Source organism: Lithobates pipiens, unplaced genomic scaffold, assembly GCF_037356315.1.
Source record: "Lithobates pipiens isolate NorthernLeopardFrog02 unplaced genomic scaffold, aLitPip1_a1.2 Scaffold_8, whole genome shotgun sequence".
Lineage (NCBI taxonomy): Eukaryota > Metazoa > Chordata > Amphibia > Anura > Ranidae > Lithobates > Lithobates pipiens.
Genome location: NW_027507903.1, coordinates 118786542 through 118805704, shown reverse-complemented (window position 1 = coordinate 118805704; position 19163 = coordinate 118786542). Strand labels below are relative to the sequence as shown.

Below are 19163 nucleotides of genomic sequence, written 5' to 3'. Positions count from 1 at the left end.
AGGCACTCGGAAGGTAGGTTGTTCCAAACATCTTCCAGAGAACTAACCACTGTGGATGTACAGCTGTGGCAAAAAGTTTGAGAATGACACAAATATTAATTGTCACAAAGTCTGCTGCTTCAGTGTTTTTAGATATTTTTGTCAGATGTTATTATGGTATACTAAAGTATAATTACAAGCATTTCATAAGTGTTTCAAGACCTCTGTAATTCACCGGGCATGCTGTCAATCAACTTCTGGGCCGCATCCTGACTGAAGGCAACCCATTTTTGCATAATCAATGCTTGGATTTTATCAGAAATTGTGGGGGGTTTTGTTCATCTGCCTCTTGAGGATTAAGGTCTGAGGATTTTTCTTACCATGGACCCAACATTTTTGGTGGTTTGATCTCCAAGACACTTATTTATCACTTTTGCCTTATGGCAAGGTGCTCCAACATGCTGGAAAAGGCATTGTTCATCAAACTATTCTTGGATGGTTGGGAGAAGTTGCTCTCAGAGGATGTTTTTCTACAATTCTTTATTCATGGCTGTGTTCTTAGGCAAAATTGTGAGTGAGCCCACTCCCTTGGCTGAGAAGCAACCCCACACATGAATGACCTCAGGATGCTTTACTTTTGGCATGACACAGGACTGATGGTGGAGCTCACCTTTTCTTCTCCAGACAGTTTTATCCAGATGCCCCAAACAATCGGAAAAGGGATTCAGAGTAAATGACTTTACCCCAGTCCTCAGCAGTCCAATCCCTGTACCTTTTGAAGAATATCAGTCTGTCCCTGAAATTTTTTCTGGAGAGAAGTGGCTGCTTTGCTGCCCTTCTTGATACCAGGCCATCCTCCAAAAATATTTGCCTCAGTGTGTGTGCGGATGTACTCACATCTGTGGTCCAAACCTGCAGCTGAATCAACTGTAGGAGACAGTCCTGCACTTGCTGGACTTTCTTGGGCATCCTGAAGGCTTTTTTATAAATGCAGTGTAAATTATTTTTTATGGGATTAAGTCAGGGCTCGACAAACCCCGGGCGCCAGGTCGCATTTGCGACTAGAATTATCGACCTGGCGCGGCACAGCTGGGGGGTATCCTGTCTCCATGCATCCCCCCGCGTGATCGCGTTAGGCCGCGCCGCCGCCGGACGGTAATTGAGGCCGCGGCTTTGAGGCCTTCTGTGGTCCTATGCTTCATTTGGGAATCTGGCGCCCTCTTGTGGTGGCCATTGGTAGGACAACCAGCAATGCTAATGGAGCTTCCCCTGTCTGTTTTCTCTGCCCGCTTATCTCCTTCCCTTTACTTAGAACCCCTAAACATTATATATATTTTTTATTCTAACACCCTAGAAAATAAAATGGCGGTCGTTGCAATACTGTCTGTCACACCGTATTTGCGCAGTGGACTTACAAGCGCACTTTTTTGGGGAAAAATAATTTATTTAATTTAAAAAATAAAACAGTAAAGTTAGGGCAATTTTTTTTAATATTGTGAAAGATAATGTTACGCCGAGTAAATTTATACCCAACATGTCACGCTTCAAAATTGCGCCTGCTCGTGGAATGGTTACAGTCTTTTACCCTTTAAAATCTCCATAGGCAATGTTTAAAAGATTCCTACAGGTTGCATGTTTTGAGTTACAGAGGAGGTCTAGGGCTAGAATTATTGCTCTCGCTTTACCAATCACAGCGGTACCTCACATGTGTGGTTTGAACACCGCTTCATATGCGGCCGCTACTCACATATGCGTTCGCTTCTGCACGCGAGCTCGGCGGGACAGGGCGCGTTTTAAAAAATTTTTTTTTCTTTTAGTTTTAATTTTTTCACTGTTCTTTTAACCACTTCAATACCAGGCACTTAAACACCTTCCTGCCCAGACCAATTTTGAGCTTTCAGCGATGTCGCACTTTGAATGACAATTGCGTGGTCATGCTACACTGTACCCAAATGAAATTTTTATAATTTTTTTTCCCACAAATAGAGCTTTCTTTTGGTGGTATTTGATCACCTCTACGGTTTTTATTTTTTGCTAAATAAAAAAATACAGAAAATTTTGAAAAAAAATATGTTTTTTTTGTTTCAGTTTCAAAACTTTGTAAATAAGTACGTTTTCTCTTTTACTGATGGGCACTGATGGGGTTACACTGATGGGCAATGATAAGGCGGCACTGATGGGCACCGATGAGGTGGCACCAATGAAGTGGCACTGATGAGGTGACATTGATGGACACGGATATGTGGCACTGATAGGCGGCACAGATGGGCATGGATAGGCGGCACAGATGGGCATGGATAGGCGGCACAGATGGGCATGGATAGGCGGCACAGATGGGCACGGATAGGCGGCACAGATGGGCACAGATGGGCACTGATAGGCGGCACAGGTGGGCACTGATAGGCGGCACAGGTGGGCACTGATAGGCGGCACAGATGGGCACTGATAGGCGGCACAGATGGGCACTGATAGGCGGCACAGATGGGCACTGATAGGCGGCACAGATGGGCACTGATAGGCGGCACAGATGGGCACTGATAGGCGGCATTGTATTATAATATACTGCACTAATGGATGCCAATCAGTGCCAAACAATAATGCATGTCAATCAGTGATGCCCATTGTGGGCACTGATTGGCATCCATTATGGGCACTTATTGGCATCCATTGTGGCACTGACTGGAATCCTTGGTGGTCTAGGGTGGCATACCTTGTCCTGGGCATCCCTGCTGGTCTGGTGGCGTCCCTGGCGGTCCAGTGTGGGCATCCTTGGGGGGGGCTGCGCTGATAATCGATCCACACAGACCCCCCCCCCCCCCGTCAAAGGAGCAGCTCTCCTCTACTCGCCTCTGACAGACGCGAGTGAGGAAAAGCCGATCACTGTCTCTTCCTATTTACACTGAGATCAGCCGTGATTGGACACGGCTGATCACATGGTAAAGAGATCATAGTTGCGGGGGTGTCACAGTGACACCCCTCAACAACGATCGCAGGGTCCCCCCCCCCGGGGGTGCACAGCGGCTCAAAATCCTAATCACGTCATATGATGTCCGGTCAGGATTTTGAAACCACTTTGCCGCCGTGTTATAGGGCGGGCGGCAAGTGGTTAAAAAACAAAAAGGTGTCACTTTTATTCCTATAACAAGGAATGTAAAAATCCCTTGTAATAGAAAAAAGCATGACAGGTCCTCTTAAATATGAGATCTGGGGTCAGAGAGACCTCACATCTCATATTTACACTAAAATGCAATAAAATAAAAAAATTGTCATTTGAAAAAAATTTATAAAATGTCCCTCTAAAAGCTATGGGCAATGACTTGGAGACAGGAGGGGGGCCCATCTTCCCCTCACTCATCTCCATGTCAGGCCAGGGACAGGTCCGGATCGCCATTACCGACCCGGCTCCTAACTTTTTTAGCTGGCTCCTCGATTCCAAGCAAATTTGTCAAGCCCTGGATTAAGTTAATTTTCATGCCACAAAGGGACGTTGCAATTAATTGCAATCTGATCACTCTTCATAACATTCTGGAGTATATGCAAACTGCCATCATAAAATGAGACAGCACATTTTGTGAAAACTAATATTTGTGTCATTCTCAATTTTTTTTGCCATGGCTGTAGGCTGCCTCAAATCCTTCTGTCTCCATGTAACACAGACTCGATGTTGAGGTCAAGGCTCTGTGCCAAACCCTCACTTCCAGGACTCCTTGATCTTCTTTACATTGAAGATAGTTCTTAATGACATTGACTGTGTGTTGTCCTGCTTAAGAATAAATTTGGGGCTAATCACACGCCTCCTTGATGGTATAGCATGATGGATAAGTATCTGCCTGTATTTCTCAGCATTGAGGACACCATTGATCCCAACCAAATCTCCAACACCTTTTGCAGAAATGCAGCTTCAAAATTGCAAAGAACCTCCACTATCCTTCACGGTTACCTGCAATTATTACTACACTGCTCTCCAGCCCTTTGGCACACAAACTGCCTCCTGATACAGCCAAACATTTCAAATTTTGACTCATCAGTCAAGAGCGCTTGCTGCTCTCTGCAGCCCTGCATCGGGGCAATGTCTCACTGCCTGTGATTAGCGCAGCGCTGACTTCCTGGCGGGCTCTGCACGTGGAATATGCGAACACGCCTGAGCTCATCCTGTAAGGTAAGTAAAAAAAATATATTTTTTTTCATGCAATACATTTTTTTTTTTGGGTGGAACTCCACTTTAAGTTTACTTGGGCGACCACTGCATCTAAGGTCCTCAAATGTTGCATGTTTATTTCCGCTTCTTAAATGAGCTTGAACAGCACATCTTGCCCAGGCCCAGCCTGTTTTGAAATCTTTATTTTGGGAGAGATCTTGCTGATGCAGTATAACTTTAAATAAAAAAAATTGTGCTAATCTTAAAGAAATTATGAAAAAAAAAACACTCAATCTTAAGCGTGATATCATACACTAAGGCCGCGTACACACGCGGGGACTGTTCGCCCAACTTTGTCCGTCAAACAGTTTCGGCAAACAGTCCGCTCAAACTTAGCATGGACGGACATGGCCACACACGACGGACGAACAGTTTGCTGAAACCGTGCGCGATGACGTGAACGGCACGTACGACGGGACGAAAAATACGACGTCCTATACACTGCATTATAACTTTCGGCGTGAAAATCCTTTCTGAGCATGCGCGCAACTTTGTTTGACGAACAAGCCTACACACGAGCGGACTGTTCGCTGAAACAAGGTTTCAGCGGACAGTTTTTCGGAAATTCCGAAAAACCTTGTCCGTCAAACTGTCCGCTGAAACTGTCCGCTGAAAGCCCACACACGAGCGGACTGTCCGCCCAAACACTGTTCAGCGGACAAAGTTGGGCGAACAGTCCGCCCGTGTGTACGCAGCCTTAGTGTATAAAAAAACATCCTAATGTACCAAGTGCAAAAAGAATAAACAAACAATTCCAAGTCTGTGCCAAGAGTGAATCCTTATGGTTGATATAAAAAAGTCCAAAAAACGTAGAAAACGGTTTAGGAAGCCTCTGGGGCACTCTGATGGTAGGTGAATCCTCAGATGCAAACCCCCTCGCAGTGGGATATCCAAGCCAGCTAAGAACAGGAGGCGGACCATATAAAAGAGAGCTACAATAGTGTAATACTATTTAAGTATGTGATCGCACACTTCCAGCAGTGTAAATTACTGAAGACAGGACGGCAAGCATGGAGTCCAGACGCTGACCTCTCTCACTGAACTCCCTTCTTCGATAATTTACACTGCTGGAAGTGTGCGGTCAACAAACATAAGGTACTTAAATAATACTACACTATTGGATTATACAATATATCCCTGCACTACTGAGCAAGTTTTTCATGTTTTAAATATCTGCATCAACACTCAGCTTAAAGAAGTACAGCCAAAAATAATTTGGCTTTAGTTCTCTTGTAGATCACAAGAGTGCAGTTCGTTCTGCACTCCTGCGACCCTTTTTGAAGACTGCTGCTGGCAGATGTCACAGAGCTGGGCCAGGCTTGGGCAATATCGTGACAATGAAGTCAAGATCCACCCACAAGCCTGGACCAGCACCGACTCAGCATCTCGAGCCACTGAGAGCCTAAGCCAATCGCTCCCGCCCCACAGTCCAACGCTCCAGTGAGTAAGGGGGTGACAGGGCAGAGGGCCAGTGACTGATAGTCATCAGCTATCTGCTCAGGGAGCCCTGAGAACTGAGCGATCGGTGCCATCTGATCGCTCGGTTCTCAGTGTTAGAGCTGGCGGGGGACAGATGCGGCAGTGATCCGAGGTAATATGGTTCTTGAAAATAACAAAACACCATACTTGTCTTTTAAATATGAAATTAACAAAATTAATTGACAATATTAAAGGCCAACTCTAGCTTTAGCAACTTCTTACACCCAGATTAAAGCCCTGGATGTATACTTTGCACATCCTAAATAGGGCAGCTATTCACTTGAATGCACAGCCTTTTTGGGTGTGGAACACTAAACAGCTTTTTTCTTAGCATGTGTTTTGGCACTCTTGTATGTAAAGTCTCTTCTGCAGTAAAAAAGCTTTCCTGTTCACAACTTTTTTTTTAACATTTATTTCCACTGCATAACTGGATTCACACCATTGCAGTGTTTTAAGGTAAATGTTAAGTAAAGACAGTCCATTCTTTTGAATCAAGCAGTAACTTACAGTTGTATTGCTGACGTACCTGTGTCTGTCCAGCCATTTCAAGACCAGCATCGAGGAACTCATCAAAATCGTCACTGAATTTTCCAGAAGCAGCTGCCAGCTCCCCACTCTGGCCACGGGAAGCATGGACCACTTCTCCAGCAGCCTGGTTAAGGTCCTCTGCTGCTTGATTTAGCTCACTCTGTGCCTCCTGGAAAGACTTGGTACTTGGGGGAAGCTAAGTAGACAGTTAAAAACACACCTTGGTTATTTTCAAGATGAACGCAGGCCCATACTGCATTAAAATGAACAGAAGTATACAGAAGCAACCATGAAGAAAAGGTTATCTGCAAGCAGTACTGGAATTGCAGCATTCCTAGACTAGTAAAATGAGGACAGAAAATCAGAGAAACAATGACAGTGTGCTTGCTTTGTGATGTCTCTGCTTAATGCTGAATTTCTTTTATTTATTTAGCCAAACAGTAATTTTACCAGAAGGCTCTTTTTTTTAATATAGTCCATGTTTTGGGCATATGCAGCATTTCACAAATTTAAAGCCAAAAACCTCTGCATAACACATACAGTAAATTAAATGCAAGAGAAACATTACAGAGTGCAGGGGCAACGTACACCAGAAAAGAACTGTATCACATTGATCAAGTATTTTTACAATTTTATAATTTAGCCAGTGTGCTACAAAACTTACCGAATCCACCAAAAGCTTTTTGCTAGACTCTCCAATGCTCTTCAAGGCCATGTCCACATCCTTTTGCCCAGGAAGGCAATTCACACAGTTATTCAGTGAGTGAGATACAGCTTTGGCCACCTTCAAAAGGACAGTAAGAATTTTATCAAAAGAAAACACAAGTTTTTTTTGTTACCACCCACCATAAAATATTTTTCTTAAAGTCCATTTGAGGACACAGGAATTCACTTTCAAGTTATATAGGATAAAGGATTGACTATCCTTTAAAAAAAAAAATAATAATAATTGTAGGCCCACGACAGCCTCTCTTATTACTAGCATTCCTCAGTTCAGTAGCAAAGCAAATCGATGTACTTCCAAGAAAAAAGAAAAAAATGTATTTCCAGTCCATTGAGACATACAAAGTCATTCACCTTTGGGACATCCAAAAGTAGAGAAGTTGAGACTGCCTGCAGCTCAAACAGCTGCTCAATGCTGGCACCAGGTGAGGCCGCATCCTCTACCTGGTAGAAATCAGAGAATACTTTAGCAGAAGCCCAGGTGACATCTAGTTAGGAAAACCCGATTTAGACTACAGGTGCCCAGCACAAAGCCCACGGGCTCTCTATGTGAGGCTTGCTATGTCTTGGCACCAACACTGTGCATTCCAGCACCTGAAACCGAAATAGACTGTACTTTGAAACAGTTATGTCTGCCTCACAGTACATATTCTGGCCTCAAGGACAGTGGAACAGCATGAGTGTGTGATCAGGTAAGTGATCACCAATGCTGGAATTAAGTACACTGAACCGTAACTACAAGGGTGGGTTATATAATAACAAACAAAAAAAACCAGTGCCACTACCCACCAGTAAGGTGGTGGTGGGGGGTTAAAAAACACTGCCACAAACAATGGTGAGAGAAGGGGGTGTTAAAGGCTAAGTTAACCACTTAACCACTTCGCATCCAGGCCAATTCTGACATTTCTCTCCTACATGTAAAATTCATAATTTGTTTGCTAGAAAATTACATAGAACCCCCAAACATTATATATGTTTTTTTTTTTAGCAAAGACCCTAGAGAATACAATGGCGGTCGTTGCACAGTATTTGTGCAGCAATTTTTCAAACACGTTTTTTTCAGAAAAAAAAAACAGTTTCATGCTTTAAAAAAAAGAAACAGTAAAGTTAGCCCACTTTTTTTGCAAAATGTGAAAGAGGAAGATACGCTGAGTAAATAGATACCCAACATGTCACGCTTCAAAATTGCACGCGCTCTTGGAATGGCGCCAAACGTTGGCATTTAAAAATCCCCATAGGCGACGCTTTAATTTTTTTACTGGTTACATGTTTTGGGTTACAGAGGAGGTCTAGGGCTAGAATTATTGCTCTCACTCTAACATTCGTGGCAATACCTCACATGTGTGGTTTGAACGCCGTTTTCATATGTGGGCGGGACTTGGGTATTTGTTCGCTTCTGCGTACAAGCTCATGGGACAGGGGCGCTTTAAATGTTTTTATTTTTTTATTGTTAATTTTCAATTTTTTAGTTTGACACTTTAAAAAAAATTGATTACTTTTATTCCTATTACAAGGAATGTAAACATCCCTTGTAATAGGAATATGGCACGATCGGACCTATTTACAGTGAGATATGGGGTCAATAAGACCCCACACCTTACCTCTAGGCTGGGAAGCCTAAAATCGAAAAAACAAAAACAAAAAAATGATCATGGCTTCCCAGCCAAAACGGCGCCGTTAATTTGAATGCAGAGGCTGGGTGTGACGTCATAACATCGCGCCCGGCCTCTGAACGACCATAGAGACTCCGGGGATGATCTGGTCCGCCGGAAATCTCTATGGTATCATCCAGGGGCTGGCGGATCCTGTGACCGACTCACCGATGGAATCGGTGAGTCCGTACAAGCACCGGAGGGCGGCGGGAGGGGCGTCCCCTCCCACCGCCCATAAGAACAGTCAAGCGGTGGAACAGCCGCTATGATCATTCTTATGGTGCAGGGAATCGCCGGCTGAAAATGACGATATCTGAATGATGTCTGTGGCCTCAGGAATTATTCAGTCATTACACCACAAAGCCCACAACGCCATATGACGTAGTATGGGCGCCAAGTGGTTAAAGACCAAGCCTTTTCTGGCAATTTTTGTTTACAAGTTTAAATCTGTATTTTTGCTAGAAAATAACTTATAACCCCCAAACATTATAAATATTTTTTTAGTAGACATACTAGGAAATAAAATGGCGATTGTTGAAATTTTTTGTGTCACATGGTATTTGCATAGCAGTTTTTTAAACGCAAGTTTTTTGGAAAAAATACACTTTAATAAAAAACAAAACAAAAAACAGACAATATATACCCCAATTTTTTGTAACATATGAAAGTAAATATATACCCAACATGTCACGCTTTAAAATTGCGCAAGCTCATGGAATGGCGACATACTACAGTATCTAAAAATCTCCATAGGCGACGCTTTCAAAAAATTTTTTAGCGGTTACCCGTTTAGGCTGTAAGGACAAAAGATCCTCTTTATAGAGAGATCCGGGGTCAAAAAAGATCCCAAATCTCTCCTTTACCTTTCAAACTTTTGCCCAAGACCGGAATCGTATCATGGAATCACTCTAAGCACATGATTTTGCATGTACAATAATACATTTGTTTCCAACCTGAAGAAGGGTGCAAGCTCTACAGCCCAAAACGGTTGAACTGGAATGATATGCAATTTGTATATGAATATACCTAAATAAATCGTTTTAAGTGCAGTAATCTTTGGATGTGTGTGTATATCTATATATACACACACACACAGAGTTGATATAAAAATAGGATTTTTATAACAGCTTACCTGTAGAATCCTTTTCTTTGAAGTACATCACGGGACATAAAGCCATAGTAGTTGCTATGTGGGTTATAGGTCACCTTCAGGTGATGGACACTGGCACGCCCTGAATTAAAAAGTGCACTCTCTATATAACCCCTCCCACTGGTGGGAGTAACTCAATTTTGTAGCAAAGAAATACACATGTATACCAAGAAGGGAGGTACCTCTGTGTCCTGTGATGTACTTCAAAGAAAAGGATTTTACAGGTAAGCTGTTATAAAAATCGTATTTTCTTATCGTACATCACGGGACACAGAGCCATAGTAGTTACCATGTGGGATGTTCCATAGCAATGCCAACTGAAGGGAGGGAGACACAACAAAAGTAGGGCACCAAGAGACTAAAGGACTCACACTGCAACCTGCAGTACACTGCGCCCAAAGGCGATGTGCTCATAACTTTTACATCTATTTCATAGAATCTGGTAAATGTATGGACTGAAGACTAAGTTGTGGCCTTGCAGATTTAAGCCGTAAAGGCTTGGTGATGCACTGCCCAAGAAGCACTAACAGCCCTAGTGGAGTGCGTTTTAATATGAAAAGGAGGATGTTTCCTCTTAAAACCATAAGTTTGAACAATCACTTGACAAATCCATTTAGAAACCGTAGATTTCGATGCTGCCTGCCCTCTTTTAGAACCATCCGTCAACACAAACAAAAGCTTTGTTTACAAACCTGAGCAGTTACTTCTAATAGACCCTGACCGCTCTCACCACATCAAGAAAATATAGTGACTTTTCTTCCACAGAAACAAAGTTCTGTAAAAAAATGAAGGCAGAACAATATCCTGGTTTGAATGAAAACCTGATACTACCTTCAGTATGAATTCAGGATGAGGCTGCAATACAGCCTCATCCTTATGAACAACCTATACGGCTCCTTACAAGAAAGAGCAGCCAACACAGATACTCTTCTTGCAGAAGATATGGCAACCAAGAAAATTATTTTTCCCCTGTCAAGAGGACCAAGGGAATGTCTCGTACTGGCTCCAAAAAAAGATTGCTTCTATAAGCCGACAGGATTAAAATGAAGTCCCAAGGTTCAGGGGTGACCAAACTGGAGGATTAATCCGCGTTACCTCCTGAATAAAGTTATGAACCAGAGAGAGAGAAGCAAGTGGTTGATGAAAAGAAATGCCGATAAGGCCGATATCTGGCCATTGATAGTACTTAAGGCCAGCTTCAATTCTAATCCCATCTTGAATTATCAAGGATCCCAACTATGATATTTCCTGAGGTGCCAACCCCTGGATCTACACCAGGAGACATATGCCTTCCAGATTCTTGACTATGGAGGCCGGCTTCCTAGCATTTACCAAAGTAGAACTACTGAGGCTAATCCTCCATGATCTTTCAGAATGTGGGTCTCAATAGCCAAACAGCTAAATTTAGCGTTTGTAAGGTAGGACAATACCGGACCTCGCGAGAGAAGGTCTGGCCATAGTGTTAGGGTCCCCCACTGCTATCTTTATGATCTCGGTAAACCAAGGTCTCCTGGGCCACAAGAATCACCTCCTTCCCTTCTTGCTTGATCTTGTGAAGAAGGCGCTGAAGGAGCAGAACAGGAGGGAACAAATAAATCAGTAAAAAACTGATCCCACGGAAAATTTTGTATGCCAACGGATCCCTTGTCCTCGGCACAAAGTTCCACATCTGGAACTCCCCCCATCTTCTGGTATATCAACAGAAACATGTCGGGGTGAAAGAACCATTCTCCCAGGAACAATTGTTGGCGACTTCAAGTAGTCCGCCTGTCAATTCCTATTCCTGGAACGAAAATTGTAAATAGGCAAGGAATGTTTATTTCTGCCAAGATAGAATATGATTCACCTCTTCCTGGGCTGCACGACTTCTCGTGCCCCCTTGGTGAATGATAAAAGCGGCACTGTTGGATTGGATCCTGATAGGACAATTCTGCAGTTTGAGCGTCCAGACCTCAAGGACCAGTCGTACTGCCCGAATCTTTAGACTATTGATGGACAAGGTCATCACTGATTTGGACCATTTCATTAGGACAGATGCTTCTTCCAGGACTGCTCCTCAGCCCAGATGGCTGGCGTCTGTTTCCACCTTCCAGGTAACAGACAAACCCTTCCTTAAGCCTACCGGAGGATCTGCTGTTTGGCTGGAGGAAGCATTTCGGTTCTCTGACACAACGCTGTTTGCAGCATGAGCGGTGAGTGCTCAATACACCCCCCCCAGTGGTGACACATAGGCATGACAACATTATTATGTTTAAAGGAGGCATTCATAAGAAAATTCTAAAGATTTCTTAGAAAACTCCACTTACCTTTCCTGCCGCAGGGTTTTCTGAACTTTATGGCCTCACTACCAAAAAGTACTGGATTCCAGGGTCCAGCTCTCTAAAAAGAGAAGCATTCACAGGCAAAACCTTGTTTCTTCGGATACGAGGCCCAGGGACCATTCAAACTGGCCAAAAATAAGACACCTTGAATGGATCCGGTCAGTATGGCTAGCCCCAGCAAGGATTGCTTGAGTGGAGTTTAGCACAGCACATCTTTAACAGTACCCACTTCATTTAAAGTCCCAGGGCGAATCCTTTGTGGTTTGTTATATGTTACAGGGATGGAAGTGTGTCACTGGGGACACCAGACCTTTTCCTTTATCTTTACTTGTGACCAACACCTTAGACACTGGCAAAAAAAAAACGGAGGTACTCCCACCAGTGAGAGGGATTATATAGGGAGTGCACACTTTAATTTAGGGCGTGCCAGTGTCCATAACCTGAAGGTGGCCTATAACCTACATAGTAACTACTATGGCTCTGTGTCCCATAATGTACGATAAGAAAAGCCTGCACATCCCTGTAAAAATGACGTTTCTGTAATGTAAAAAATTGAGCCAAAGCTAAATCATTTCAGAACTTTTTCCTCAAATGTGGCCTATAAACTGTACATCTCAGTTGAAAGCAAACTGAAATCTTTTTAAAGGTGAGTGAGTAAAAATAAAAATAAAAACATAGATCCACGTCCCAGCTCTGTTGCCGGGCAATCACGGGTGCCCGGCGGACATTGCGGCCGCTGGGCACGCACATTGGGTCCCCACATTGGGTCCACAATGTCGGGAAGCAGAGGATGTCATATGACGCCCACCTGGAGGGAGGAATGGTTCCTCCCGCCGTCATTTTACAATACGGTGGTAGGGCACTGGTTACAGTGTTCCTAAATCCAGGACCTAGCATTCATTGTATCTGGTCTCTCACAGTACACAGAACATGGAAATGCAATAGTTTTAGTAAATATAAACTGCTAAATACCTTTTTTCATCAGCAGTTAGAGCAGTCTAGCGACTACCATCAGTGTTTGGTTAAAACTTGTAGGGGTTTTCATTCTCCCCCAATTGTACTATGAGGCTGCAAGACCCCTGACCCTCTGTCTGTACAGTGCTAATTGGCCCTGTGCTGATCACATGCACCCTCCTAGGAAAAAAAAAAAAAAAAAAACTCTTTAGCAATACATACCAAACTGAGCATGAGCAGCATTCCCCCAAGGCTCTGTTCTATCAGGAGGTGGTATGGGGCAGTGTAAAATGGGGAGGATCAGAGGAGAACACAGGATCAAACAGCCTTTTTTTACACAATGCAGATGATTAACCCCTTAGGTTTCACAGTGAATACAACAAGCATACTTTACTGCATATACAGACTGATTTTACTGTTGTGGGTTTAGTAACACTTTAATATTAACATGCTACACCCTAAATACAGCTGTAACATGTTACTAAAGGTGACCCTATCCTTTAAATAGGACTGAAATTGACATCAACACTAGGGATTATTATTGCGCTGAATGACATCAATGCTGGGTGCTATAACTGCAATCACTGACACCAATGCTGTTTTTTTTTATTGAAATCACTGACACCAATGCTGGGAGTTATTATTGCAGTCTCAGACACCAATGCTGGTGTATATTATTATTGATGCGGACACCAATGCCAAGTGTTGTTATTCTATATACTGACAACGATTCTGGGGGTTTGAAAACAGCCACTGACACCAATTATAGGGCTTGTTGTACTCCAAATGTCAAGTGTGCCTTGTGGTACTCTACAAAAAATTTTGCAGGACCGACATTTTTGGGCATCGAGGTGAGTTAAAGCCTAACATTGGAGGGAAATTTCATTTTGGTAAACTGACACTGGACAGGAGGAACGATATCCTGATTGAGGTGATGCTACCTTAGACGGGAAGAAAGTCCTGGTTCTCACCCCCACCTGGTCCCTATGCAAAACTAGAAATGATCTTTGCAGGATCAAGGTCACCCGTGCAGACTTCACCTTGCAGAGGCGATAGCTATATGCAATACCAATTTGTGTGTATAAAGAAAGGAATTTCTCGAATGGGTTAAGATGGTGGTTTCCCAAGTACAACTTCTACGTCTGTAGAATGTCAAGGTCCCTCCCTGTTCACTGATGCACACCACCACCATGGCGTTGTCTGGCTAAATAACGTTCGGATAGCACGCCACAAGAGAAGTCCAATACTGCAGAGACATCCTAATCGCTCCAAAGATACAGGATATTGATTGGGAGACCAGACACCTAAGATGTACAAGTCCACTGCACTGACAGGATGCCCAAGACTCCTCCCCAGGTCAACAGGCTGACATCTGTCATGAGGATCTTCCAAAAGACAGGAAAGAAAGGACAATTTCAGATCCAGATTCTTGAGCCACCAGGCCAGGGAAAACCTTGTTCTCAGAGCCAAACATTTCACTCTGTTCAGGTACTTCACTGACATGTCCAGCAATGCCAAAATGTTGAGTTGTAGAGGTCTGAAGTTTGATAGGGCAAATGAGATTTCCATCAAGAAGGCTACCAAGAGACCCAAGTCTCTCATGAAAAAGTAGAGTCTGATGACTCCTGTACTGGAAAGCTTGAAGCTGAGATTGTAGAGTCTGAAAGTTCTCCAGTGGGTGAAACACACTGGCCTGTACTGTATCCAGGAACATATATAGACACTCAAAACAAGGAATCAGTTCCAGCATTGATTTCTGATGTTCAGGATCCATCTGAACTGCTGTAATGTCTGCGCAGTCAGGGCCATGTTGGACAATGCCTGTGCCATGTGTTCTCTCAACAAAAGATCTACTAAGTTTCCCACAATGGGGATTTCACAAGAACACAGCAGGGCTGAGCCCCTTCTTAAAAACCCGAGGTGCTGACTGCAATCTGAAGAGCCATGTCCACAAATTGGAAGTGTAAGAGTCCTACAGAAAAGCGTAAGAAAGACTGGGATGTACTGGAAAGATGGGGACATCGGTACATGTCTGCTGAAACTAGAAACTCTCCTTGGTGTACAAAGGTCAAGATAGATCCGTTAGGTTGGCGGGCGGGGGGTGGATGGGCCGGCCTCCCGTGTGGCCTAGACAGATGGGTCATGCGGGGGGTCGGTCCAGAGGGGGTCCCGGCCTCGTGCCAAATGGTGCGGGGTCGGGACGTAGCTGTGATCCGATTGTTCACTCTTAGAGACTGCCACCCAGGGAGCGGTTCGCAGACCGCCATAAGGGGATTGCGTGGGTGTCAAGTGCGGCAGCTGGGGGCATGTTGAGCTCCTGGACCTGCCAGAGTTACCCTGGGTGGTATGGCAGTTGCTCACTACAGCGGTTTTCATTTTAGTTGTTGTTTATTAGATGCGCCCATCGCGCAGTAGTAAAACAATTTTCATGTTCATATTTTTGTTCACGATCTCATCCTTCTGGCTGGAAGGGTATATATGTGGCTTTAATATGTGTTTGATTTCTGAGTCACGGAAGGCTTGGAGCAGTCTTCTTTATATTCATTTAAATCGTAAAAGATAACCAACTGTTTTTGTACTTTGGGCTTTTTTTCTCCTTTTGCTGAAGGAAAGTCCTCCCATTGCTCCCACCTGTGCATCGCTGTCTGGCTTTAACCAGACAGGGATTCACAACGTTTTTTTTTTCTCCTCTCCTATAGTTGATAGGAGGAGACATTTTACCTATTCACTCCATTTGGGTGTCTATCCACCTAAGTGACTGATCTTTTCCTCCTGTTCTCTTCTAGTCTTTCTTTACCCCCCCCTTTTCTCAGTCTGACAGCTCAGGTGCTCGTAATCAAGGTGCGAGGGTGGTGGCGAATAGTAGCTATTGTACTTACTATGGCGTACTCTATGCTAGATGAACATGCTTTCGTGATCTCCCATAATGTTAGGGGTCTAAATACGCCGGAGAAGCGAACGGCGTTGCTTAGTGAACTCCGCAAGCAGAAACCGGCAGTGGTGTTTCTTCAGGAGACCCACTTCCGGACTGGCAGGATTCCTAAATTACATGATAAACATTACCCACATGCTTTCCACGCAACGAATCCCGAGGCTAAATCTAAGGGGGTGACCATCTTGTTACATAAAAATGCTGACTTCACTTTACAACAGCAGTTGGCAGACATTGACGGAAGGTATTTATTTTTGAAAGGGCTCTGGGCGGGAACCCCGGTTACCTTGGCTAACGTATACTTCCCCAACACTGCACAGGTCACTTTTTGTCAACATGTGGTAGATGAATTGAAGGGCTTTGCATCTGGCTGTGTGGTGCTGGGGGGTGATTTCAATGTAGCGCTAAATCCTCTGCAGGATACATCGGATGGCAGGTCCAGCATCCCCTATAAAAAGCTGCGTAAAATCAAGACACTTTTAGCTTCCCTCACTTTAGTAAATACTTGGCGTTTGACAAACCCTTCAGGTAGGGACTACACTTACTTTTCTTCCTTGCATAACAAATTTACACGCATAGATTACATTTTTGTCACTCAAAGGGATATATCCCGTATAAAATCTGCCAAAATAGGTGTACAGACCCTCTCCGATCACGCCCCTATATCGCTGCAATTCCACAGAACGAACACACACCGTCGCCCCCACTCGTGGAGACTGAATCCCTCCCTACTTACGGACAAGGACAAGGACAACATTGACAAAATAGCGGACGCAATTAAACTGTATTTCACAGAAAATGTCACCGAGGAATTGTCGCCTCTTACAATTTGGGCGGCCCATAAATGCGTGGTTCGGGGGGAGCTCATACGGTTGGGGGCGGCGAGAAAAAGGGTTGCGGAGAGGGAGACCAACGACCTTATACAGACCATTAGAGACCTAGAGGGGAAGCACAAACAATCCTTAGCAACTGATACAGCAGCAGTTTTATTAGATTTGAGGAAAAAACTACAAGCTCACCTGAACCTTAAAGCACAGAAGATCCTTTTCTTTCGGAAGGGGTTCTTCTACGAACACAGTGATAAAACAGGCAAATTTTTAGCGAAGGCCCTTAAAGAAACACTTTTATCGACGAACATTGCTGCAATTAAAACCAGTACTGGTCAGACGACACAGGATGCCACAAAGATCGCACAAAGATTTCAGGAATACTACTCCAACTTGTATAATTTACCACAGATACATAAACCTAGCGACTTAAGGGGGACAACGGCAGAGATTACTTACAAATTTCTTGCTGATAGCGGACTCCCCAAACTTACTGAGGAGGATGCGCTGTCGCTGGAAGGACCGATAACTGAAGGTGAACTCACCGCAGCTATTAAGGAACTAAAAAAGGGGAAAAGCCCCGGACCGGACGGTTTGACAGCCCACTACTATAAGACATTCGCAGAATTACTGGTACCACACATGACGAAGACGTTTAACCACATTCGAGACCCGCAAGCGTTACCAGAAGATTTTCTGAGAGCGCATGTGACAGTACTGCCTAAACCCAACAAGGATCCTCTAGACTGTGCCAGCTATAGGCCGATTGCTTTATTGAATGTGGACCTAAAACTTTATACGAAAATACTAGCGAACAGATTGCGCCCACTATTGCACAAACTTATAGGCCCCGAACAGGTAGGTTTTATGCCTGGCAGGGAGGCGAAAGATAATGTGATTAAGGCTCTTAATCTTATACACAAAGCCCAAACAGAACAATTTGAAGGCATGCTTTTATCCACAGATGCAGAGAAGGCCTTCGACCGTGTGTCGTGGGACTTCCTGTATGCGACCTGTTCCCACATAGGCCTGAGAGCACATATGTTATCCTGGATTAAAACCATTTATTATAACCCGACGGCACAAATTAAGGTGAATGGGACACTGTCAGACAAGGTGCGGATACGGAATGGGACTAGGCAAGGGTGCCCTCTTTCACCCTTGCTGTTTATACTCACCTTGGAACCGTTAATCCGCACAGTTAACTTATCATCCTCTATACATGGCTTTCATGTAGGCGATAAGGAATACAAGTGTGCTGCTTATGCGGACGATTTATTGTTTTTTATAACTCATCCGCACGTTACTATGCCCAACTTGTGCACTATATTTATGCATTATAGCTATATAGCGAATTTCAAAATTAATTACAAAAAATCTGAAGCCCTCAATCTAACGCTACATGAGACCACGCGGGAGGCCGTTCTACGCAATTGCAAATTTAAGTGGGAATCCCACTCCCTTAAATATTTAGGAGTTCTTTTGACCCCTAGTTTGAACGAGATATATAGCCAAAATTTCTTGCCACTGTTACAAAACGTAAAAAAAGATCTGGAGAGATGGACACTTAAACACTTCTCCTGGTTCGGCAGGGCAGCTATTATTAAGATGACAATTCTGCCCAGATTTCTGTATTATTTCCAGACTTTGCCCATATGGTTACCTGCAAATTTCTTTCGGTCACAGAATGCCATTCTTAGACACTTTCTTTGGGCGTCCAAAAAGCCGCGCATAAGCCTTGCAATACTCACCAGAGATAAAGGCAGCGGGGGAATGGGATTCCCCAATTTCAAAAATTATTATAAGGCTACACACCTTACTAGAATGATTGACTGGACCTGCCATGCGGACAATAAAGACTGGGTGACACTTGAGAACGGTGTAGGCCCTACTCCAGTGACACATTCCCCTTGGATTCCGTGGGACCTATGCCCTAAACAGCTTAAGCAACATCCCCTCATAGGGACCACATTAAGACTACTACAAACAGTGACTCAAACGACGGGTTTGACTACTTCACCTGGCCCTTTAACACCACTAGTAGATAATCCTGACTTTACACCGGGCATGCACAAACCTATCCGGCACTTCACATGTGGGAATTCGCTACTATTGGCCACTCATTGCTTCGAGGGTAACAAATTTAAATCAATGTCTAACCTACAACACACTCTGGGCTTAACCTTTCTGGGCCACTGGACGTATAGACAAATACATGACTATATTTTGAGCCCACGGAGGCTCAAACATTTTCTACGACCACTAACGCCATTTGAGGCGGTTTGCTTTCAAGCCACCGCCTCTACGAAAAATATCTCCCTTACGTATGCTTGGTTGCAATCCGCAGCACGTCTGGAACCCAACAACCATAAGCTTTTCTGGGAAGCGGCATTAAATACATCATTTACAAACGATCAATG

The 19163-nt window shown here is 43.9% G+C and overlaps 1 protein-coding gene across 2 annotated transcripts in view; it reads right to left on the bottom strand.

Annotated features, from left to right (window-relative positions):
* The window catches only part of TLN2 (talin 2), a 430025-nt gene that overhangs the window by 95191 nt on the left and 315671 nt on the right, over positions 1-19163 (bottom strand). For both annotated transcript variants that reach the window (XM_077472779.1, XM_077472780.1), the window contains exons 29-30: positions 6849-6968; positions 6183-6380 (exon numbers count right to left, since the gene is read on the bottom strand). In XM_077472779.1, coding sequence (XP_077328905.1) covers positions 6183-6380; positions 6849-6968 — 318 coding nt within the window. The remainder of the gene's footprint in view (positions 1-6182; positions 6381-6848; positions 6969-19163) is intronic.